Below are 25,749 nucleotides of genomic sequence, written 5' to 3'. Positions count from 1 at the left end.
ATGAGGAGCTGAGGTCATGTTGAGACATTACTGTACAGGGTAGCAGCCAGCCGAGGAATCTTTTAGAGAACGGGTTTAAAAAATTTCACTTCAAAGGCCCCAGTCAAATCTTTACAAGTTTTATCCCAGAGAAACCTCCGCTGTGCCCACGTGAAAAGTTGTCTGCCCGTCAGAACCGAGGCAATTCTCTCCAGTTAAAGCTGCTGACAAGAGACGCCTGAGCCATCTGCTGAAATCGCTAGGGAATTCACGCCATTGGGTTTAGCCAACAGTGTGCGTGGGATATAGGTCATGTGTGTGGACGCTCGAGGATTCTGCACATGTACATTCTTCTCGTTCGAATGTGAGGTTGACAGCCTGGTGGCTTGTATTCATACACGTAAACTGTTGCTCGAAAATGTTGTACAATCAAGACCTCGACCGCAACAGACGTCTTTCTTGGGAGGCCACCAAAATAAATCAACATGAACCGCCTCCCCATCCGTTGCCCACTTATTTAATTGCTTGTCCTCCTAGGCTGGCCTACACCTGGTATTCCGTACACCGAAATATATGCTCCCTATCTGATTTAATTTTCTGTTTTGTCATTTAGCGGCAGCCCTGGATGCGCATTCACAAGTCCTGACCGCTCGACCTCCTCTACACTGTTGTCGTAAGCCGGACGCAACAACATTCTTCCCCTCTCCCTGCGTATGTACATTATTCTCGTTCGAGTGTGGGGTTGACAGGTTATTGGCCTGCATTCATACACGTCAGCTGTTGCTGGAAAATGTTGTAAGACGCGAAATTCCCGAATCTAGTTACTTATGGAAATAAAAATTATTTTCATAAAGGTATTCGGTTGTTGCACGGTGCCCTGTTGAACTCCTCTTCTCACCTACGGGTTGCTTATAACCTGCCTCATGTCAGGCAGTACAGTGAGGCAGAAATATAAATATGCTGGTAATTACTATCAGCGTTCATACATCAGTACAACGGAGAGCCCAGGAGGGACTTGTGGATGGCCACAAACCTCGAACTGAAGGGCCGTCTCCGCCGCCCGCTGATCCTCCACGCTGCTGGTAGCGGGCTCGAACCAAGTACAGCACAGTGTGATGCCCACACGACCTGCAGACAGCGCCAAACTCTCTCAGTACAGACAGCATCCTTACATTCGTGAGGCACAGTACAAAGCCTGTGCACATAACTTCCATCACATATAAACAAGTGAATTGTAGAAAAAAGCCCTGTTTTGGAAAAAAGTCCCATCACCTCGGCGGAAACAATTGTTCTGGCGTGGCATATGGTGCAAAGTGGTCAAATATTTCTGTTGGCCATATGAGCGACATTTACCCGGATGGGCAAAATAAAAGATGTGGGCATATTTCACCTTGGACAACTCATTCCTGTAGCAGAAGTCGCTAATTCACGCGTAGCCGCGCGGGATTAGCCGAGCGGTCCGAGGCGCTGCAGTTATGGACGGTGCGGCTGGTCCCGGCGGAGGTTCGAGTCTTCCCTCGGGCATGGGGGTGTGTGTTTGTCCTTAAAATAATTTAGGTTAAGTATTATGTAAGTTTAGGGACTGATGACCTTAGCAGTTAAGTCCCATAAGATTTCACACGCATTTGAACATTTGAACTCACGCGTGCGTGGTGGCACACACGAATCGGGGGTAGCCGGTTCGAATCCTGGCAGTGGAAGAAATCGCCACCACCAGTATTTGGCTGGCAAAGGGAGGAGTGATGGTAGCGAAGAGTTTGTGATCGCTCACCAGTCTGTGCGCCCACGTCCTTTCTGCGGTGTCTCGAGTAGTGATACTGTTAATGGTGAACCACCCATCGGATGGGGACCCTAAGCCTGGTGGTCCCCTTGGAGATATTCGAAAGAAGGAGTAGGCTATGTACTGGCACCTCCCTTTCTTTATGATCATATTGCAACCCAAACATGCCACTACAGTATACGTATACCGATTAACGTCTCCTACACTCACCTTACGTCGTCCATGTTGGACGACTGTGATTTTAAAACTGCAAGAGTTTATCATTTGTAAGACAGATTAAAACCATTATCGCTGTGAGTCACTTTTATTTGCTTCCACAACGTTTCCAGTGTTTCCACCTTCATCTCCATCTGGATCAATGGATTACGTTAGAAAGTCTAATAATGAACGTATGTGTTCCTTATGCTCTAACGTCTTCGAAATACAGGGAAAGACAGAGAGCTGGAGGCATCCATGAAAAAAAATAATCCACTGATGCACCTGAGGATGACGGTGTAATCCATCACAACACGTCGTGGGAGAAAACAAAAGTGACTTGCATTTCAGTTCAATTTACTGCAATGATTTCTAGACCTATTATTGGGAAACTCTAAACAGAACATACATATTCAATACTCATGCTGGCGTACAATGTTTTACATTGTACAGGGTGAGTCAGGAGGAAAGGTACATGCTTTGACGGGTGATACTACTGATGATTCTGAACAAAAAAGTTCTAATAAACATATCACCTTATCTTAACCGTCTCTGGGTAAACCAATGAAAATAGGTAGGAACGGGAAAGGCCCAGGTGACGGTAAATTAAGATACTGTTATATTACTGTTTGTTTAATTGTGTACGTTTCCTCCCAGATGTTCAAACAGTCCACAGTCAACTTCAATGCATGTTGCTGCTCTTGTAGACAGGTATTGTTTCGCCGGTCAGTTTTGCATTCCTTTAAGATACTGTTATATTACTGTTTGTTTAATTGTGTACGTTTCCTCCCAGATGTTCAAACAGTCCACAGTCAACTTCAATGCATGTTGTTGCTCTTGTAGACAGGTATTGTTTCGCCGGTCAGTTTTGCATTCCTTTACCTGGGCATAAGCATGTAAAATACGAGCGAGAAGTTCCTCTCTTGTTTCCACTCTGCGCTTGTAGACGTCGCTCCCACAAACAGTAATACAGTGAGGTAAGGTTGGGTGACCTCAGTGGCCAAGTAATGACTCCACGGAGACCGATTCAACGACCAGGATACGTTGTGTCACTGGCCGTACGGAATGTGTAGGAGCTCCCTCATGCTGAAAGTACATACGAGCTCGTGTTGTCAAAGCGATATCCTCCATGTATTCTAGTAACAAATTTTGAAGAAGCTCAAGATACGGTGTCCCAGTAAGACGATTGTCTAGAACAACTGGACCGATGAGTTGGTCATCAATAATGCCGCACCACACGTTGACTGAGAAACGTCGTTGAAAGTTCGTTTCCACAGTAGTGTGCACATTTTCATTTGCCCAAACATGAGTTGCGTGTGTTGTTGATTCCGTTGCGGATAAATGTTAACTCATTGGTGAACAGAATACGTGGAATTAATTGCTCAATGGCAATGATCCATTGACAGAATTCTTGCTGAGCGGCAGCATCTGCTTCATGCAGGTGTTGTACACTCTGCTGATGAAAGGGATACAGACCGTGCTCGTGTACTATGCGTATCACTCGTGTTTGTGGAATACCAAGTTGGGCAGTAATACTTCTTGAGCTAGTATTAGTTTTGCGTACCACTACTTGAAGGACTTCATTAAGAGTTTGTTGTATGGGACGTTCAGAGACAACATTTACGGTGGGACGCGTTCCACGTTCAAGCAATCCGTAAAACACCCTGATAAACACCTTACTATCTGGCACTCAGCGATTCGGAAATCGTTGTTGGTATTCTCAAAAAGCAGCTCTGGTATTCCCATTGGACAAACTATAGACAAAACACCATGTCAGCATACTCTGCATGTGCGAAGATCCGTAGCATTGTCACTACACAAAACGGTAGCCGGCCGTTGTGGCCGAGCGGCTCTAGGCGTTTCAGTCCGGAACCACGCTGCTGCTACGATCGCAGGTTCGAATCCTGGCTCGGGCATGGATGTGTGTGATGTCCTTAGATTAGTTAGATTTAAGTAGTTCTAAGTCCTAGGGGACTGATGACCTCAGATGTTAAGTCCCATAGAGCTCAGAGCCATTTGAACCATTTGAACAAAACGGTATTCGTTGTTCTCGTAACAACACTGTAGTACCGTCCACTACGACCGTCGGACTGAGACTTGAGATAAACAACTGCACCATGCGCAACTGAATTGTGTACTGACACAGTTTGTAAGGTCGACGCTACACGCTTTCTGTTCCTAGTTGTTTATATTGGTTTATCCGGAAACGGTTACGAAAAGGGCATATGTTTATTAGGAGTTTTTTTGTTCAGAATTACCACTAGTATCATCCCACAAAGTATGTACCTTTCTTAAAAAAAAAATGGTTCAAATGGCTCTGAGCACTATGGGACTTTACTGCTGTGGTCATCAGTCCCCTAGAACTTAGAACTACTTAAACCTAACTAACCTAAGGACATCACACACATCCATGCCCGAGGCAGGATTCGAACCTGCGACAGTAGCGGTCGTGCGGTTCCAGACTGTAGCGCCTTTAACCGCTCGGCCACTCCGGCCGGCTACCTTTCCTCCTGACTCACCCTGTAGAGTCAAAAATTATGTTAAAGCTTTCATTGTTAATATTAATGTAGAAATAAAACAGTATATTGAAAACATAATCAATAAAGAATAATGCAAAATCGAAGGAATTAATTCAAGTTCCATTGCCAGCTTGTATTACTAGATTGGGTACTGGTAGCCTCAGGAGTACGCGAGGTTTGCCGACTAACTACAACTGTACCTGGTCCTAGACCTATTCTACGTTGCCCACAATGGTATATGCATACCTCGGCAATACTTGACAATGACACAGGTAACTCGTTTATTTTGTCTTTTACACCTACAACCAAACACATACCTAAGACACAACTCCCGTACGCCACGTGGAAAGTCACCCATTGTACACGGAGGAAGAAAAGTTTCCAACCAGGCACCTGAAGCCACCCCTCACAGTCGCCCAGCCGACAATGGCATACCTATTCTCTCTCTGTATATACTGCAGACAAATCATAGCGACCAGCTGCAAAGCCGGCCGAAGTGGCCGTGCGGTTCTAGGCGCTGCAGTCTGGAATCGCGAGACCGCTACGGTCGCAGGTTCGAATCCTGCCTCGGGCATGGATGTGTGTGATGTCCTTAGGTTAGTTAGGTTTAATTAGTTCTAAGTGCTAGGGGACTAATGGCCTCAGAAGTTGAGTCCCGTAGTGCTCAGAGCCATTTGATAAGCTGCAAAGGACAAGCACTATCAGGAGTTCTGGACATGTTTAAAGAACGGGATAGGTCCAGCCGTCTGTCAGAATGTTGCTCTTCTGACACGGAGATTGGCCCCTTTTCTCGCGGATTTCTGAAAGTTGTGTCGTATGTCTGTTTGTGGAATTCACTTGATTGTTAAGTAGAGTACATCATACGGCAGAAATGGCTGAGGGACCCCAAAAGGCAGTTTCAGCGGCCTAACTGGGAAGGTTTTCCCAATCTTTCGCATCCACAGGCACCTTTCCTTCGTGAAGTAAAGGAGCTGTGTAAGTGAGTGTATCTGTTAAGTATATGTGACTGTGATGGGTGTGTGTGAATATTAGGGCAAAGCCGAAGCTGGGACAGTCTACATTGTTGCCAAATTTATTCAAATGACGGCTCTTTCTGTGTGGTCCCCCACCTACTCCCCCTCCCCTCCACCAATTGTGAATTGGTGGGGAAAAAGATGCAGTCTATGCTCACCTGCTAAAGAGGAAAGATGTAAGGTTCTGTCGACATTTATTTACTTTATTTATTTTGAGAGTGTTATCCTGCTGGAAGAATTTCCTAAATTTTGCCAGGGAAAACGAACTGATAATTACCCTGCTGCTTGAAATTCAAATAAAAACAACTTCTTAAAATTGGCGGAACAATAGAAAAACGCTCTCGTGAAAAAACGGATTTCATACACAAAATGGTTCAGTTTGGCCAGTCACTTCACAGTGCAGGAGCAACTTCATCCTGTTCCACTAACCCCGACTGAATGAACCAGAGGTGCTCGCCTTGGTGCAAGGGGAAGAAGGCAATTCATCCTGCACTTCAGTGGTACTTTGCTGTCCTATCCCTTCTTACCATGTATTGAAAAAAAGGGGAACAAACCCCGTTTCAAATGTTTCGAGGAGGATGGAACGTAGGAGGGAGAGGGGGGGGGGGGGTAAGTCTGTTTCAGGCTGCTTAGCCTGTATCCACACATCGAGGTGAACACATGTGCAGCTGCTGCCACTCTCCCCTGGCGAGTTCTTTTGGGGTAGGTTTTTGTTGTAGTTGTGTTGTTACAACAATGTTTCTCAATTCCCAGTGTGTGTGTTGCAATATGATCCACTGTTTATGAGTGGTGTTTCTTCGTAACAATTTCAATGTGTAATTACAGCAGTGAAGAATTTTGTCAGCTGTGGTATCGTGTATTGGCCTTCCTACATTTCAGTGATGGTTTGCTGTTCTGTCCCTTCTTACCTTGTATGAATGTCTGTGTACAAATTGCTTGGCAGCTACACTCCTGGAAATTGAAATAAGAACACCGTGAATTCATTGTCCCAGGAAGGGGAAACTTTATTGACACATTCCTGGGGTCAGATACATCACATGATCACACTGACAGAACCACAGGCACATAGACACAGGCAACAGAGCGTGCACAATGTCGGCACTAGTACAGTGTATATCCACCTTTCGCAGCAATGCAGGCTGCTATTCTCCCATGGAGACGATCGTAGAGATGCTGGATGTAGTCCTGTGGAACGGCTTGCCATGCCATTTCCACCTGGCGCCTCAGTTGGACCAGCGTTCGTGCTGGACGTGCAGACCGCGTGAGACGACGCTTCATCCAGTCCCAAACATGCTCAATGGGGGACATATCCGGAGATCTTGCTGGCCAGGGTAGTTGACTTACACCTTCTAGAGCACGTTGGGTGGCACGGGATACATGCGGACGTGCATTGTCCTGTTGGAACAGCAAGTTCCCTTGCCGGTCTAGGAATGGTAGAACGATGGGTTCGATGACGGTTTGGATGTACCGTGCACTATTCAGTGTCCCCTCGACGATCACCAGTGGTGTACGGCCAGTGTAGGAGATCGCTCCCCCCACCATGATGCCGGGTGTTGGCCCTGTGTACCTCGGTCGTATGCAGTCCTGATTGTGGCGCTCACCTGCACGGCGCCAAACACGCATACGACCATCATTGGCACCAAGGCAGAAGCGACTCTCATCGCTGAAGACGACACGTCTCCATTCGTCCCTCCATTCACGCCTGTCGCGACACCACTGGAGGCGGGCTGCACGATGTTGGGGCGTGAGCGGAAGACGGCCTAACGGTGTGCGGGACCGTAGCCCAGCTTCATGGAGACGCTTGCGAATGGTCCTCGCCGATACCCCAGGAGCAACAGTGTCCCTAATTTGCTGGGAAGTGGCGGTGCGGTCCCCTACGGCACTGCGTAGGATCCTACGGTCTTGGCGTGCATCCGTGCGTCGCTGTGGTCCGGTCCCAGGTCGACGGGCACGTGCACCTTCCGCCGACCACTGGCGACAACATCGATGTACTGTGGAGACCTCAAGCTCCACGTGTTGAGCAATTCGGCGGTACGTCCACCTGGCCTCCCGCATGCCCACTATACGCCCTCGCTCAAAGTCCGTCAACTGCACATACGGTTCACGTCCACGCTGTCGCGGCATGCTACCAGTGTTAAAGACTGCGATGGAGCTCCGTATGCCACGGAAAACTGGCTGACACTGACGGCGGCGGTGCACAAATGCTGCGCAGCTAGCGCCATTCGACGGCCAACACCGCGGTTCCTGGTGCGTCCGCTGTGCCGTGCGTGTGATCATTGCTTGTACAGCCCTCTCGCAGTGTCCGGAGCAAGTATGGTGGGTCTGACACACCGGTGTCAATGTGTTCTTTTTTCCATTTCCAGGAGTGTATTTGACTGGTAGGTTGGAAGGAGGCTACTCTTCCTAGACTTCAATTATAGTTTGCTGTCCAATCCCTTCTTACCGTGTATCTGTGTACACGTTTCTCAGCAGCTATACACCTGTATATGGTACAAGGTAATTCTTCCAGCAGCAACTGTAGTACCGTTTCCCACCAATATCGAGAGGTTTTGTGGGCTAGAGCACACAGCAAGGTCAAAACATACATACAAGCGATCGAAAACTGGAACAAAACCCGTTCAAGCTACCTCAGTTGAGCCTCTTACACCAAGGAGAGCATCTCTGGTTCATTCAGTCTGGGGGAGTGAAATAGGATGAAATTGTCTCCTGTACTGTGATGGACAGGCCATTTCAAAAAATCACGAACAGCTCCAGAACAATCAGTTGTCTCTACCATTTCCAAAATTCATACTCAGTCCATCCAGCTACATGATTATTGTTTGCTCATCCATTACCATCCCCTTCCATCCTTTGTGTAGGAGGATAGGGACGCAATTCTAAGCTGAATGCTTACAGGTAACACTCTTAATGAACTCCTATCAGTCCAACACCAACACACCTTCCATCCCTTGTGTAGAAGGATATGGACGCAATTCTAAGCTGAATGCTTACAGGTAACACTCTTTATGAACTCCTTTCAGTCCAACACCAACACCTCATCAATTGAACATATTTCCTAGGAATTTAATTAATGTTCAAATAAATAAACAATACATTACTCGGACTTATAATCCATTTCGTGTCACAAGATCCGTTTTTTCACAAGAGGTTTTTTTTCCATCGTCCTGCCCATTTTATGCAGTTGTATTTGTTAGAATTTATCACTTCGGTTCCCCTGCCAAAATTTAGGAAATTCTTCCAGCAGAATGACACACATATAAATAAATGAATACAGTCCCCAAGACATTATCTTACGTCCTTGCTCTCCAGTAGCTCAACATAGGCTCAGTCTTTTTTCCACCGATTCACAAGTAGGAGAGTGGCAAGGGGAAGTGTGGGGGGGGGGGAAGTGGAGGGGTGGACAGAAGAGGTGGTGTTGATGTCATCAATGTGACATTGCCACATCTGCTCCCATGGAGAAGACGTGAGGGAGAGTTGCAATCTTGCACAAATTTGGTAACAACGCAGACTGTCCTAATTTTCCTCGACTTACGAAACTATTACATTTGATAAGAATATATTAATTTTAAAACTATATCTTTTTTCAATTCTAATTAAGAATTAAACATTAATTGCAAGATGAAAACTGAATATCAGCTGGAATTTGAACACAGATGCCTTAAGAGCTATGACCTCTTGTTCAATGGAGGACATGTGTTTCGCAGTAGCGAAGATGAACAAGTGCTCATAGCTCTCTAGATATGAATTCTAGACCCCCTGTTTACTGGACATCGTTTCCTTGTTTTGGTCCATACTACTACCTCTGAAAGTCGCTTACCCTACCGTTTAGCAGCCACAGTACCAATACATGTATTCCATTGTCAGAGGTTATCAGAGCTGTTTTCACTTGTAACTCTGGACTTCTCGGTTTCTGGTGAACGGACCCCTACCTCAAATTGATACATTTATCCGCCTCCACCATCGCATAAAGTCTGTAGCATCATTACAGAATCACCTTGCATATGGATACATTTACAGGCGCCGACGCATGTACCTTTAACGCTCTGTAGCGTCGTTGAATGGCGTTTCCGAACATGGGTTCCTACGTAAAACTTGATCTACTAAGTACCCTCTATAACCTCTAGAAGTGTGTAAAATTAACTGTGAAATACCTTGTATAAACTTCGCTTTACTACTTTATTTTTCAAGAAGCTTACTCGCTTAAGGTTTATTTCTGCACTACTGGCCACTAAAATTGCTACACCACGAAGATGACGTGCTACAGACGCGAAATTTAAACGACAGGAAGAAAACGCTATGATCTGCAAATGATTAGCTTTTCAGAGCATTCACACAAGGTTGACGCCGGTGGCGACACCTACAACGTGCTGACATGAGGAAAGTTTCCAACCGATTTCTCATACACAAACAGCAGTTGACCGGCGTTGCCTGGTGAAACTTTGTTGTGATACCTCGTGTAAGGAGGAGAAATGCGTACCATCACGTTTCCAACTTTGATAAACGTCGGATTGTGGCCTATCGCGATTGCGGTTTATCGTATCGCCACATTGCTGCTCGCGTTGGTCGAGATCCAATGACTGTTAGCAGCATATGGAATCGGTGGGTTCAGGAGGGTAATACGGAACGCCGTGCTGAATCCCAACGGCCTCGTACCACTAACAGTCGAGATGACAGGCATGTTATCCGCATGGCTGTAACTGATCGTGCAGCCACGTCTCGATCCCAGAGTCAACAGATGAGGACGTTTGCAAGACAACAACCATCTGCACGAACAGTTCGACGACGTTTGCAGCAGCATGGACTATCAGCTCGGAGACCATAGCTGCGGTTACCCTTGATGCTGCATCTTAGACAGGAGCGCCTGCGATGGTGTACTCAACGACGATCCTGGGTGCACGAATGGCAAAACGTCATTTTTTCGGATGAATCCAAGTTCTGTTTACAGCATCATGATGGTCTCATCCGTGTTTGGCGACATCGCGGTGACCACACATTGGAAGCGTGTTTTCGTCTTCGCCATACTGGCGTATCACCCGGCGTGACGGTAAGGAGTGCCATTGGTTACACATCTCGGTCACCTCTTGTTCGCATTGACGGCACTTTGAACAGTGGACGTTACATTTCAGATGTGTTACGACCCGTGGCTCCACCGTTCATTCGATCCCTGCGAAACCTTACGTTTCAGCAGGATAATGCACGACCGCATGTTGCAGGTCCTGTACGGGCATTTCTGGATACACAAAATGTTCGACTGATGCCCTGGCCAGCACATTCTCAAGATCTCTCACCAACTGAAAATGTCTGGTCAATGGTGGCCGAGCAACTGGCTCGTCACAATACGCCAGTCACTGCTCATGATGAACTGTGGTATGGTGTTGAAGCTGCTTGGGCAGCTGTACCTGTACACGTCATCCAAGCTCTGTTTGACTCAATACCCAGTGGTATCAAGGCCGTTATTAGGGCCAGAGGTGGATGTTCTTGGTACTGATTTCTCAGGATCTATGTACCCAAATTGCGTGAAAATGCAATCACATGTGAGTTCTAGTATAATATATTTGTCCAATGAATACCCGATTATCATCTGCATTTCTTCTTGGTGTAGCAATTTTAATGGCCAGTAGAGTAATTTGCGTTGAATTTTGCAGCATCAGCAGTATCTTTGATGGTAATTGTGCTTACGTGTTTACACTGAAGTAAACTAACCAGATTAACGCAACAGCTCATACATCTTAAATATAAACCTTAAAGACGTGATATTTGACGAGAAACACGCTTCATAATGAGTCTCTGAACTGAAGGTGCAAACAATAAGTGGGGCTGGTCGAGCGCCAGAGGAGTGCAGCGAGACGCGCTTGCGGTTACCTTTCTGGACGTGGCGGAAGCGGTGGCTGTAGAGGCGGAAGGCTCGCGCATGCGCGATGAGCACGGTGCGCGCCAGCAGGTAGTCTGCGACGCCCGGCAGGTCGACGCGCGGCGCCAGCGCCTTTCCGTCGGCGCCCTGGTAGCCGCCCGCGAAAGTGCACGGGTCGTTGAAGGTCGTCCACAGCTTCACCTGCAAGCATGCCAACTAAACATGGTACCCCGCTAAAGAGAACGCTGGTCGCTTTCGAGATCTGTAGATATGGTGTACTGGTGCCAAGCAGTCACATGATCCCCCGCCACTGACGAAAGTCAAAGCAGTGAAGCGGTCTGTCTGCACCAGTCCGTTTTATCTAATCTGCTTATCGATTCAACATAGATATGTGATAAAATGATGGAAAGGAGCTACTGTTTTCGGATGTGCCAGTAGCCACACCGTGAATTTAATCATCGTTTACTTTCAACAAAGATAAAAATTTGTCATTTCCTGCAAAAAATGTTATTAGATTCACTTTACCGGTGTCAACGGTTTACACTGTCGTCTCCAGGAGTTTGGAATAGCCTCAAGTCATAGGTAAGCCAACTTCAAATAAGCATTAGCCCACAGTGTCCTAAAAACAATCGGCAAGAAATACACATGTAAAAAAGACAGAACAAAAATTGAACAACTGTATGTATTGTATTGCATATTAACTGAGGACCTAGAAACGACAGAGAGCTCCGTCCCCTCAGCAGCCGCAGTGGTCCACAATCCCACGACGACTACCGCAGTCCACTTCACCCCTCCGCCACCCCACACCGAACCCAGGCTTATTGTGCGGTTCGCCCCCCGGGTGACCCCCGCCCCCCGTCCCCCAGGGAACGTCTCACACCAGACGAGTGTAGCCCCAACGTTTGCGTGGTAGAGTAATGGTGGTGTACACGTACGTGGGGATCTTGTTTGCGGAACAATCGCCAACATAGTGTAGCTGTGGCGAAATAAGGGGAACCAGCCCGCATTCGCCGAAGCAAATGGAAAACCGCCTAAAATCCATCCACAGACTGGCCGGTTCACCGGACCTCGACACAAGTCCGCCGGCCGGATGCGTGCCGGGGACCAGGCGCTCCTCCCCACTCCGGAAAGCCGTGCGTTAGACCGCTCGGTTAACCAGGCGGGCTAAAATTGAACAATAGTGAAGTATAACAGCTGTGTTAAAATAAATGTGAAACGGTTACACATGAGAACCACAACGTAACTTTGTTACGGAATTAATAAACAGAGTCACATCGCAAGAGAATACAAGTGATGAGTAGCAACCAATAGACTGTCAAATCCCAAATCATACATAATATATGCGTAGAATATCAAGCGACATATGAATTACTTGAAGAGAATTTATCATGCTTATACATAAAGTAGGCACGCTGGTGTTCATAGAACCTTAATAAAATTATGCTCAGTGGAAGTGCTAGTGTCCATTAACCTTACAAAACCAAATACAATATTCAAGATATGCACATAAAAAGTCACTTAAACCTAGTATCATGTTTTAAACAAACAAGTACAAAAACATCATTACATGAAAAGGGTGCTGAATAAAAGTGTGTAAAAAGTTCTATTTTATTGTCAGCTGATAGTGGCGCCAAAGGCCAAAAGAGAAACGACAATTCGTTGAACCTTTCAGTACCTTGTAGATGAGGCCGGCTGCTGGATGCTAGTCCGCAGAAAACTCAAGTAAGTGGACTGCAAGTAGTAGGCTTTAGTCAGCATTTAAAAAAATAGTTCAAATGGCTCTAAGCACCATGGGACTTAACATCTGAGGTCATCAGTCCCCTAGATTTAGAACTACTTAAACCTAACTAATCTAAGGACAGCGCACACATCCATGCCCGAGGCAGGATTCAAACCTGCGACCACAGCAGCAGCGCGGTTCCGGACTGAAGCGCATAGAACCGCTCGGCCACAGCGGTCGGCAGTCAGCATTTACAGGGTGACAATTATGAGTTATATGAAATAAAATCGTCGTAACTTCTGAACGGTTTGCGTTAGAAGGCTCAAACTGCACGGTTGGTCGCGGGGCATGAAGGGGATCAGTATGCGCATGCGCCATGAAGCCCACTTTCATCTGGACGGGTTCGTCAATAATCAGAATTGGCCTATTTTGGGGACTGAGAATCCGCATTTCGCGATCGAGACGTCTCTGAACCCTCTACGGGTGACTGTGTGCGGTGAAGTGTCCATTCACGGAAACATCGGCGCCATATTCCTTGATGATACGGTGACTGCCGAATGGTACGTAAAGATATTGGAAAACGAATTCATCCCCATTATCCAAAGAGACCCTGATTTCGACAAGATATGGTTCATGCAAGACGGAGCTCGAACCCATCGAGAGTATCTGATGTTCTGGAAGAGCACTTTGAGGACCGCATTTTGGCTCTGGAATACCCAGAGGCCACTGGCTTTTTCTCGATTGGCCACCATATTCTCCGTATCTGAACACATGCGACTCATTTTTGAGGGTCTATATCAAATACAAGATGTACAGCAATAACCTCAGAACCATTGCTGAGGCCATCGACAGCATCAATGTTCCGACACTTCAGCGGACCATACAGAATTTGGCTATTCGCTTGCGCCACATCATAGTCAATGATGGCAGGCATATCGAACATGTCGTAACCTAAATCCGAATATCTGTAGTGACGTTTGCATGTTGAATGACGTGTGTGCACGCCGTAGTTTTTTTCATACAGTTCAATAACTTTAACCCTGTATATGGGCTAGAGGAACGGGTTCCACAGACAAAGTGGATTTGTAAACACGGGGTGGGGCCTTTCGCACGCTTCCGGGTCGGCAGCCTCCACAACCACCGTAGGCCATGTGCAGCCCACTTACTTCCGTTTTCTGAAGAACGCATTCGCCAGCCGGCCTTGTCTGCAAGATACTGAAAAATTGACAAATCGCCGGCTCTCCATTGGCCCTTGGCGACACTAAAACAGAACTTTTTACCTGCCTTGTTTAGCTCTCTTTACATTTAATGATGTTTTTATATCCCGCCGAAGGTTCGAGTCCTCCCTCGGACATGGATGTGTGTGTGTGTGTGTGTGTGTGTGTGTGTGTGTGTGTGTGTGTGTGTGTGTTCTTAGCATAAGTTAGTTTAAGTAGTGTGTAAGTCTAGGGACCATTGACCTCGGCAGTTTGGTTCCTTAGGATTTAACACACATTTGAACATATTTTTATACTTTTTGTTTGTTTAACATTTGATCCAAGGTTTAGTTGCCTATTTATGCGTATGTTGTTTTATAAGGTTCACTGGATACTAGTGCGCCTACTGTACGTAATTTTACTAAGGTTTTATGAACACTGGTGCTCCTACTTTGTGTATAAGCATGATAAATGCTCTTCAAGTCATCATTATGTTGATTGACAGTCTTTGCATATACTCTCTTTATACATGTATTTCTTGCAGATTCTGTTTAGGACACCATCGTCTGATCCTTACCTATTATTGAGGCTATTTCAAACTTGTGAATAAGACTGTTGAACACTAGAACAGTAAAGCGGAGAAAATGTTACATTGCTACTAAACCATCGTAAATCGTAGTGCTCCAGATTTATTCAAATGAATAGCAGTTTAAAACTTATGAATTAGTTAATCACAACTCTAGATCTCCAATGGTACACACACCAAATTAAGTACAAAATGTCCTGTTTTATACCCTACTGCAATCGCAAATTTCACTAGGGTTTAGTGCTCGCATCTCGTGGTCGTGCGGTAGTGTTCTCGCTTCCCACGCCCGGGTTCCCGGGTTCGATTCCCGGCGGGGTCAGGGACTTTCTCTGCCTCGTGATGGCTGGGTGTTGTGTGCTGTCCTTAGGTTAGTTAGGTTTAAGTAGTTCTAAGTTCTACGGGACTGATGACCATAGATGTTAAGTCCCATAGTGCTCAGAGCCATTTGAACCATTTGAACCACTAGGGTTTAGTAATCTAGTGTTAAAGTTGAAACTGGTAAACTAGATCTAATAAAACGTTGGTGCAGCTCACAGCTTATTTTTATCCTTGTTGAAAGGATAAGCAACTGCAGCTGCTGAAGTAACAGACATGAACAATATTATGGTCATTGTTTAGTATTGAAGATCTTTCAGCAGCCGTGTTTTCAGGTTAAATTACAGGAATTGACGTCCGTCTAGTGTTTTGTTAACTCGCCAACAAGACTAATAGTAACATTATTTAATTGCAGATGACAAGATACTGGTACACAGTAAGATTAAGAGGGTCTTCCAGAACTCAACTATGTAGAAAATAAAGTAATAGCCACGACAGACATAAACTAATTTAGGCATAATTTCAGTTGAATAATTAGCATTTGCAACAACTTCGCACTGTACAGAACTAAGTTGCACGATTTGTTGGTGTATCAACTCTGGACTGTGCGACGTATCTGCACGGAATGATGTACCCGTCACAGCAACGTAACACATCGTAACAGCAGTGGTCGTAAAAAGAGCCTAACTGAGAGGAGTCGTAGATGAGCATCAACCTTTGTCAGTGACAGCTGGCTTCAAACCCGACAGAAATCGCTGATGCCAGTGAGAGCAGCGTTGTCTCAAGCAGTATGCAAGTGAACATTCCGAGGTGAGCTGCTCGCAATGGACATTTGTAGCCGGGTAACTTGCGAAAGCCCGTTGCTCACAGAGGCACATAGAGCAACACAGCTGATGAGGGGCGTGTAGCGTCGTCCAACGAATTGCGATTTCGCCTCTTTTTGAGGAATGCTAGATGTCGAGTTCATCGACACTCCAATGACGTGCTTAACCCACGATGTGTGCAGAGTGTAGTTCACACCAAAGGTGTTTTTGTGATGATTTTGGGGTGTTTATTGGTAACATTAATGAAATAAATTAATTTCATGAATAATTCTGCCATTGTTGTAGATCTTTTATGAATAATAGCTTCTAAGTCGCTTAATATAGTTGTTTATAAAGACGTTTAGGCTGCTACCATATCACATATTAAGTTATAATCTACAAAATAACATTCAGTGTCAATCAATAAAACCTCTTGAAGCAGTGTCAACCATGACTTAGGTACACTCTTTCGATGACCGTGAACATTCTCAGTGACCAAATGTAGCCCTTTCATCTACATCTTCGAGGTTATGGTTTGTATAGTTCCAAGAAAGCACCAGCCGTGTTCCTGGTTTAATGAACTCCTAGGTAGCTTCTCGTACCTCGACGGGCCTCTAAATCTTCCGACGTTAATCCCATAGAAAAAGTATGGGACTATTTGGAACATTGGGTCAAACGTAGCAACCTACATCTTCGCAATATGGTGGCTACGGGATAAAATCAGAAATGAGTGGCTTCAGCAGGATATGGCATACCTGCAGACACTTTTTCTCTGTATTTCCCAAAATTGAGTTCATTATCAAGACTAGAAGCTGTGTTATACGGCATTACGGTGATGTCTCCTCGGGGTAACTAATTTTTTGTCCAGTATGTTTGCAAATAACCGGAATACTACTGTGTGGCGATAAAAAGATCTGTTACAGTTCTGTATAAGTACTCAAATTTTCAGTATTCCTCATTAATTCAAAAATTTTTGAGACTGGATTTAAAAAAATTAAGACCGTAGTTTTAACGCCTCAGGTATTCTACATGTCTTCCCCCTCCCCTCCCCTCCCCCTCCCCCCCCCACTTGAGTTCAACGAACAGAAGTTCACACAACCACACGAAGCAGTCAGAAAAATCATTCTTTGGCGTGCTCTTCAAATCACGCGTTACATTGGCGTCGGTTCTGTCGTCAAAGCGTTGGTCCTTCATGTGAATTTCTGCACTTTGTTCTTTTCTGGTAGGTTCGTACTGATAACACCAAGCCTCTCCATCCGCGATGATTTTCCCACTATAGAACTCTCCGCATTTATCATTTCAATCAAGATGCCCCACGTATCTACCTGACTTTACTTCTGTTCGAGAGTTAAGGTGTGCGGGACAAACTTCGCAGACACTTTTTTATGCTTCAGAATATTCTGGAGAATGTCTTGAATACTTGATTTAGAGATGTTGCTTGATTGTGATTTGTGGTACAACACTCTGGCGCACACCCTCTACTTAACACTGCCTGCTCACAACGGATTGGTAGAATGCACATCTGTTGTTTACAATTGTTAGCTCAACTTGCCACCACAGTAACTGTGATGACGTCGCTTACAAGCAAGGAATGTAATCTGTCTCGGAACTTTTGAACCGGACGGTGTAAGTAATAGTTTGCCAGTTGACAAGAAATCGTGTGTCAGTTAAATTACAACTGCTGTAGTAGTCGGCATACGTGAGACTCTAAAGCAGTGAACGCTGTATTCTTACATGGGAGGGCCACGGCGTTGGAATCACAGATTTACTTCAAACTTTGAGAACTTTAGTAAGCCACTGAAACAGCACAATGCGCAAGTAGTAAAGTGCACTACTCTGGTAATTCCGAGAAAATCGCCAGAGAAGTTTTCGCATCTGTTATGTGACTTATGTGTCCGAGCGAAGGGGCCGGCGATAAGAAGTCATTGTCGTCAAGTGGATCGGCCGGCACAGTAGCTCAGCGTGTTCGGTCAAAGGGCTGCTCGCCATCTGTAATAAAAAACTGAAAAGAATCAACGATCACCTTGAACGGATGTCTTGTGACGTCCGCCCGAACCAAACACAACGAACAATAACGAACAAAATGAAGAAAAAAAAATTGGTTTGCGTAGGTGCCGTACAGGATGGACAAGAGACGAGACGATAGTTCAAATACCGCCAACACTCATTTTTTAATCTGTAGTTTTTTCATCATTTATCACATTATTTAATGTATATGACATTTGAAAGATAATATAATGAATAAACACCTGCATTTTCGTTAAGTTGTAGTGAATTTCATACGTTATTTGACTATTTAGTATTTGTAATTAAATTTTCGAGGACGAGGGACAGGCTTGGAAAGCCCGAGTCGAAACTCGAAAAATAATGATGGAATGACGTTATTCATAATAAGTAATATAGTAAGTCACAATGTGCCAGACTGCAAGAGTAATGACATCACACGTTGCAGGATGATATTTGTCATACAGACATGGAAAACATAAACTGTAACTTCATGCAGATACACATGGCTTTTATTATATTATCTCACAACTGTCATAAATTAAATAACATGACTAGTGATGAAAAAAATAGTTTGAACGGGAGGTGAGCCGCCACGTCATACACGTTCGTCTTACGAAGCTCGAACGCTATCACCTGTCCCCCATGAAGTCTAACGTCCGGCACCTACGCACAGTTACACAAGCCACGTAATGGACCCGTAAAACTTCTCTGGCGATTTTCTCGGAATTGCTACATTAGTGAACTTTACTACCTGCAGATTATGTTGTTTTAATGGCCTATTAAAGGTGTACAAAGTTTGAAGTAAATCCGTCGTGGTCTCCCCTTGTTGCTATATAATCCGGTATCACGTCGGACAGAAGGGTGGTGCGATGATCTGAAACACCTAACACCAATTTTTTTTTTTTCAAAACATTTCAGCAGCATTCAGATGGATGGGTTCTGTGGATGCACAGTAGACCTGTTAGGTCACCTGCCGATGGCACACTTTTTAACTGCATCCACTTGAAAATCGCAAACTCTTGCAATCTTAAAAAGTACTTAATTTAATCTGGACAACGGTGTTCACAATCAGTTCTACAAAAAACAATACGCTCATACATCCGATGGTTCAAATGGCTCTGAGCACTATGGGACTTAACATCTGTGGTCATCAGTCCCCTAGAACTTAGAACTACTTAAACCTAACTAACCTAAGGACAGCACACACATCCATGCCCGAGGCAGGATTCGAACCTGCGACCGTAGCAGTCGCGCGGTTCCGGACTGAGCGCCTAGAACCGCTAGACCACCGCGGCCGGCTCACACATCCGAGCTAAGTTATATAAAACAGTGGAAGAATCCTGACTAGAAAAACTGCAGATTCTATCACTATTTTTATTTTTAACGAAAGCCACAAACTTTGCAAACCGATTGAGATAATAAGGTTTCAAAGAACTAATCGTTCTTAAATGAGATCTGGAGCACCTTACAAATGCAGCTATGTCGTGCCTTTATTTTATATATTTTAAAACATCACTTTCAAGTCAATTTACATTTCTGATTGGAACGAGACAGTAAAAATACGCATGAACAGATTCAAACACAAAGCTCTCATTCAAACCACTAAGATTTCTCAATTCTTAACCATCATCAGCAGCAGCCATTTGATAATGACCGCTAGATAAAAGTCGCCTCTAGGCTGATTAACATTTGTATGTAGAGCTGCAATTGTTTATTATACTGCGTTTTATTTCGTCTTTACTGAGCACAGAACATGTATTTTTCTTCTGTTACTAGCACTACACTATAAATCATGTTCAAGATTTTTAAATTAAATTAAATGATATAAATTTATTTCTCACCAACTTGGCATCACCAATGAGCGTGATCACTCTTTCACAAGTGATGTGATTATAACAGATTCATTTCTGGCAAAACTTCCTTCTTATTTACGTTGCAGAATGATATAAGTTACGATTTTAAGGAATATATTTTTTTTTTTAAAAAAAACGTTTATTTCTAAGATACTCAACTGTATAGAGCAGTGTCGTCAAACAACTTTGCTCAAGAGCAAATGCTGACATTGCCATTGCTTTTATTAATAGGTAATGTAAATAAATTAGTATGTTATGGTCCCCATGCAGACTAGCTGTAGTAACATTGCGGTATGTTGGTCACTGGATCCCAAGAACTGATCATTAAAAATCGGCACCATTCGGATCAGTTCGCGTCAATTATTCTGTACGATGAGGAGACATCACGAGGCCGCCTTTTCGTGGTTGAGTAACTCGGTGAGGGCGTTGCGCCGCGTGCGTCGTGACACAGGCGTCATCGAATGAACTTTCGCAGAACAGCCAGCAGTACGGGGAGTCTGCTTTTGGACGGCGAGAGAGTATCTACCAGGGCCGGAGTTCAGTAGTGGAAGCGGCCGTTGGATTTCCCTGCACGACTTGGCTGCTATGGTGGGCGGCAACAACAAGGAACAGGGTGCTGGCCGAAGACTTGCCGTACGGAGAAACTGGGCGCAGTTTGCTTACGGGCTGTCTGGCTGGCTGTTACGAAACAAAACCTGGAGACAGCGGAATTGCCTTTGTGAGTGTGTTACTACACATTTCTCTTGTGTTGGAAGTGGTCTGCTCTGCCGTGTGTGCTGAGTGAATTCAGCCTGATAAGCACACATTACAAAATCAGTATTTGCCTCGTAACTGTGCTTAATATCTGTCAATTCTCGATTCTCTAAGTTTTTCAGATGCGTAGTCCGCCGCAATAGTTGAGCGGTCAGCGCGTTGGATTGCCACGCACGGGGCCCCGCATTCGATTCCCGGCTGTGGTGGGAGATTTTCTCCCCTCAGGGACTTTGTGTTGTGCTGTTATCATCATCATTTCATCCCCATTGTCGACGCGCAAGTCGCCCAGTGTGGCGTCGCACTCAATAAGACCTGCACTTGGCGGCCGAACTTCCCGCCTGCGAATTCCAGGCCACTGACGCCATACGATCATGTCCATCAGATGCGTACTCTTTTGGTCACTGGATTGTATGTCATTTGATTTTTCGTTATGTTCTGTGTAATCAACCCGCTCCTTATTTAACTGCCACGTTGTAGGTGACGCTTATTTGGATCCTATTTTTATTATAAAAATTCTCTTAAAGATTTGAAGTAGAATTTTCTCCTTGTTTAGCGGTTTTATGTGTAACTTTTAATATGTATATGTTTTAAATAAATTTTTTATTACGAAGTAGTATTGATACTTTATGTGTTTTCACTGAAGTGGAATTATACACTGTTAATTGAGCATTCTGGTGTTGAGTAAATTCTTCTTGTGGAATAGCTACAAAGCTGATTTGTTTGCCCACACTGCAACAGTTTTGGTCTGTAAAGACTAATTGTCTTTTAAATTTCTAAATAGTGCGTTTTTATGAGAAAATAAATATTCAGAAATTGTTTATATAAAATAAAAATTATTTTAGCATTTAGCACGAACCATTCACAGCTCAACCCAGTCCTACCGACTGATGACCTCAGATATTAAGTCCCATAATGCTCAGAGCCATTTTGAGCCAGTCCTACCACTCCCTCTGACAGCATATATTCTGTGTTTCAGATTGCTGCCGCCCTCAGCATCCCCAAAGTTGTGACATTGTAGTTGCCTGACGATGTCTGAGTGGAAGATTAATTGATTAATAACGCTAATTGTGCTTAGTTTCCTGTCGGTGTGGCCGTGCGGTTCTAGGCGCTTCAGTCTGGAACCGCGTGACCGCTACGGTCGTAGGTTCGAATCCTGCCTCGGGCATGAATGTGTGTGATGTCCTTAGATTAGTTAGGTTCAAGTAGTTCTAAGTTCTAGGGGACTGATGACCACAGATGTTAACTACTTAAACCCTAACTAACCTAAGGACATCACACATATCCATGCCCGAGGCAGGATTCGAACCTGCGACCGTAGCAGCAGCGCAGTTCCGGACTGAAGCGCCTAGAACCGCTCGGCGACAACGGCCTGCTATTCCTCACTATCGAATCCTCTAACCTCGCAGTGGCCGCTCAATTATCACTCTGCCTCTGAGGCAAACGGCCACTATTAATTACGTTAGACGTCTTGTTCAAAATTTGCCCCCCCCCCCCCAACTGGTGAGATTTGGTGAGAAGTGGTTGGACGCCCGCCCCCCCCCCCCCCCCCGCCCTCCCATCACTCCTCATCTCGTCGGGAAAAAATAAGTGCAAATAAAATTTATATGTTGTAAACATTGATTAAAACACTTCAGTACAATCAAGTATCGGTTACAGAGTGTTTTTAACAAGTGATTAAAAATACTTTTCCTTAAACTCGCCAACCCTAAGTATCGGTAGTATTCGTACGGACGGAGCAGAGACGGTCAAAAAGTTCCACAGTTATAATGCTAACCGTTTTGATGGATCCCTAAAAACTAACCTTTTCTTGATGTATTATATACATTAGATCTCAATCAACCTTCACTTGCTTTACAGGTGAAAGACAACATTATTTGCACCTTCCTTTGACCCGTATTTTGATTACGTAGCTTCTCAGTCTCTTGATTTACACGATCACTGAGAGAATTCTTGTCGGTCAACTTCAGTTTAGCTTCCTTCAACAACCGCTTAACTTCCTACCCAACTTTGGTTCCACAAGGTACCGAAGTGCACAGCGACTGTAGATTAATTAAGGAAGTTTTCTATGTGAACAATCGCAGCGTAATCTTTGCATAGTTAAAAAGTCTTTTAAAAAGTTAACGGAAAACTATGACTTACTTGCAGCTGCGTTTGCACACTATCATCGTTTCCTCACCGCAGCGGAGAAAGCTGTTTTTCTAATTACTAGCAGGGATTTAACACCAGTACAAACTAGTATGTCCCTCAGCGAGGACCCCTGATTATTTAAGAATATTGATGGATCTTTCAACAGCCATCGCATTTCATGATGCCAACATATGTGCCCTATAGAAAGTGTGGAGATCGTATTGTAATCCAACCAAATCAAAGATGCGATTTATTATCGCGAAACTGGTTGTACCTTTATTCCGAAACAAATGGTGACTAGCAGGTACAAGGCAGGCTCTACAATTTTTCGGAAGATTTTGTTTCAAAGTAAAAAAAAATTAGGTAATGAAGGAAGAGAGGTACATAGCAAGACGCAGGATTTCACAGTACAAGTAAAGGAAAAAAGTTGGAAATTTCTTCATTGTAATTATATCACACTAAAGAAATTTTTTTCGTTTGTTATCCGACTTCAAACTTAAAATTAAAACATTCTGGAAAGTTTTGGAATTCGCGCCACTGATTACTGTGTTCCTATCCTTCTTGCTGGCATGTGTGTTTCGACTTGTCAGCATGCCGCTTAACATACACATTGTAAAAATTTTGATACAAATTCGTATGGAACAAATAATATCAGCTTTATATTCGTTGCAGAATACCACGACTGACTGACTCGCTAACACGCAGTGATTTCAACCCGCGTGGTAGAGAACTTCCTAAATGAAATCTAACACTTGTGCGTCACTTCTTTCAAAACATGTGCAAGACATTCAGTTCAGATTCGTGGGCACTTTAATACTATCTATGACTGGTTGGTTGGATTATCTGGGGAAGGGGACCAAACATCGAAATCATCGGTAAAGGAACGATGGGGAAGGAAGTCGGCCGTGACCCTTCAGAGGAACCACCTCGGCATTTACCTGAAGCAGATTAGGAAAATCACGGAAAATCTGAATCAGGATGGCTGGACGCGGCTTTGAACCGTAGTCCTTCCGAATGCGAGTCCATTGTGCTAACCACTGCGCTACCTCACTCGATAATATTGTCTATGATCGAGACTGACTACATAAAACAAATATTATCAGTTGAAATAATGTCTATCCTCTTAATTAAAAAGCTGACGTGAGATTTTCACTCCACACCTCCCCATTAAATGAGATTTGGTTAGATTCTGCAGAACCATAACCCCCCCTCACCTATTTTTAGATCACGTAATTAATTGATGTCCCCTTATCTCGCAATCGAATTCACCAACGTCAATTAGAATTAACCACGCCTTATAATGTTACTGTTACTGTAAACATTTTTGTTTATTATTGAACAGGAGAACTACCCTTTTATGAAGCTCTTAACGTCAACGTTTTCGGATTCGGCTGTTGCTTGCTAGATGCATATTAACATAAAATACGGCTGAGAACCGTGGGCCGCAGTTTGACGACCACTGTTGTTGAGTCTGTAGGATCTAAAAGAGTTGAGTTAGGATGTCTTGAGGCAGACGCCTTGTTTAAAGCAGTAAAGTATGTGGAAATTTCATGCCGTTGTAGCTTTAATGTGCATAATTTAAGTTGATAGCACAGAGATATAACACACACAACGCAGCCGTCATCTTATGTTTTGGTCACCGGATGCCGGCGCACTCAAAATAGTTGTGAAATGAAGATGTCAAGCAAGTATAAAGGAATAAACGACCAAGCACATCATCTTACTTACTTACTTACTTACTTACTCACTTACCACTTATGAGATTGACCATACAAACGCCGGCCAGTGTGGCCGAGCGGTTCTAGACGCTTCAGTCTGGAACCGCGCGACCGCTACGATCGCAGGTTCGTATCCTGCCTCGGGCATGGATGTGTGTGATGTCCTTAGGTTAGTTAGGTTTAAGCAGTTCTAAGTTATAGGGGACTGATTACCTCTGATGTTAAGTCCCACAGCGCTCAGAGCCATTTGAACCATACAAACCACAATCAGCCTCCTCCATCTTTTTCGGTCTACGTATTCTCCTCCAACTAGTCCCATCTTACTCGTATCCTCTCTGATCCCGCAGACCCATCTCCTCTCTAGTCTTCCCTTTGTCTGTTAACCCACCTGCCTTCTTACACCACTTGTCTAGTGATATGGTCTTCTCGACGCATTACGTGCTCATACCACTTCTGTCTCCTCTCTTCTAATCACCGACACAATGTCCAGCGATTTTTACAACTCCTGCAGTTCACGGTTTTTCCTTTTCTCCAGTCGTCTCCATCCTCCACTGGTCTAAAACTGTCTCAGGACAGAATTCTAAAATGTCAGGAGTTTTCTATTTATCTGTTTGGTCAGCGTCCAGGTCTCCGCTCCGTATAGAACAACAGACTGCATTACAGTCCTGTACAGCCTAGTCTTCATGGAATCGATAAAAGCCGATACTTGAGCCGCTTTCCGATCGCAAATCTTCACCTGATTATGTTTTAACTTTCGCCATGATTTCGCTGAGTAAAGTCCCAAGGTATCTGGACTCTTTACCCATCTAAAAATTTTACCATCCACATAGAAAGGTCTGTCACCATTCTCTCTGGTCAATATGAGGTATTTAGTCTCACCCTACTCATCTTCAAGTCTGATCTTCACTGGAGGAAATTCTAAATTAGGTAGTTGTGCATACACGCTTATAATATGTGGTCGTCACAAGCAAATCATAATACTACTTTAATTACCTGTGTCCCTCAAAAAAGCAAAATCGTACACTCAGCTACTACAAATACAAGTACACTACTGGCCATTAAAATTGTTACACCAAGAAGAAATGCAGATGATAAACGGGTATTCATTGGACAAATATATTATACAAGAACTGACATGTCATTACATTTTCACGCAATTTGGGTGCATAGATCCTGGAAAATCAGTACCCAAAACAACCACCTCTGGCCGTAATAACGGCCTTGATACGCCTGGGCATTGAGTCAAACAGAGCTTTGATGGCGTGTACACGTACAGCTGCCCATGCAGCTTCAACACGATACCATAGTTCATCAAGAGTAGTGACTGGCGTATT

General features: G+C 44.4%; 1 protein-coding gene across 1 annotated transcript in view; it reads right to left on the bottom strand.

The window, feature by feature from the left end:
• LOC126094611 (myrosinase 1-like) overlaps positions 1 to 25,749 on the bottom strand; it is a 230,084-nt gene that overhangs the window by 42,312 nt on the left and 162,023 nt on the right. Inside the window, exons 6-7 of the mRNA XM_049909089.1 lie at positions 11,349 to 11,538; positions 1,013 to 1,107 (exon numbers count right to left, since the gene is read on the bottom strand). Of these exons, the coding sequence (XP_049765046.1) occupies positions 1,013 to 1,107; positions 11,349 to 11,538 (285 nt within the window). The remainder of the gene's footprint in view (positions 1 to 1,012; positions 1,108 to 11,348; positions 11,539 to 25,749) is intronic.

This window comes from Schistocerca cancellata, chromosome 8 (assembly GCF_023864275.1).
Source record: "Schistocerca cancellata isolate TAMUIC-IGC-003103 chromosome 8, iqSchCanc2.1, whole genome shotgun sequence".
Taxonomy (NCBI): Eukaryota; Metazoa; Arthropoda; class Insecta; order Orthoptera; family Acrididae; genus Schistocerca; species Schistocerca cancellata.
The sequence above is the reverse complement of the archived record's forward strand: the minus strand, read 5'-3'. Positions and strand labels throughout refer to the sequence as shown.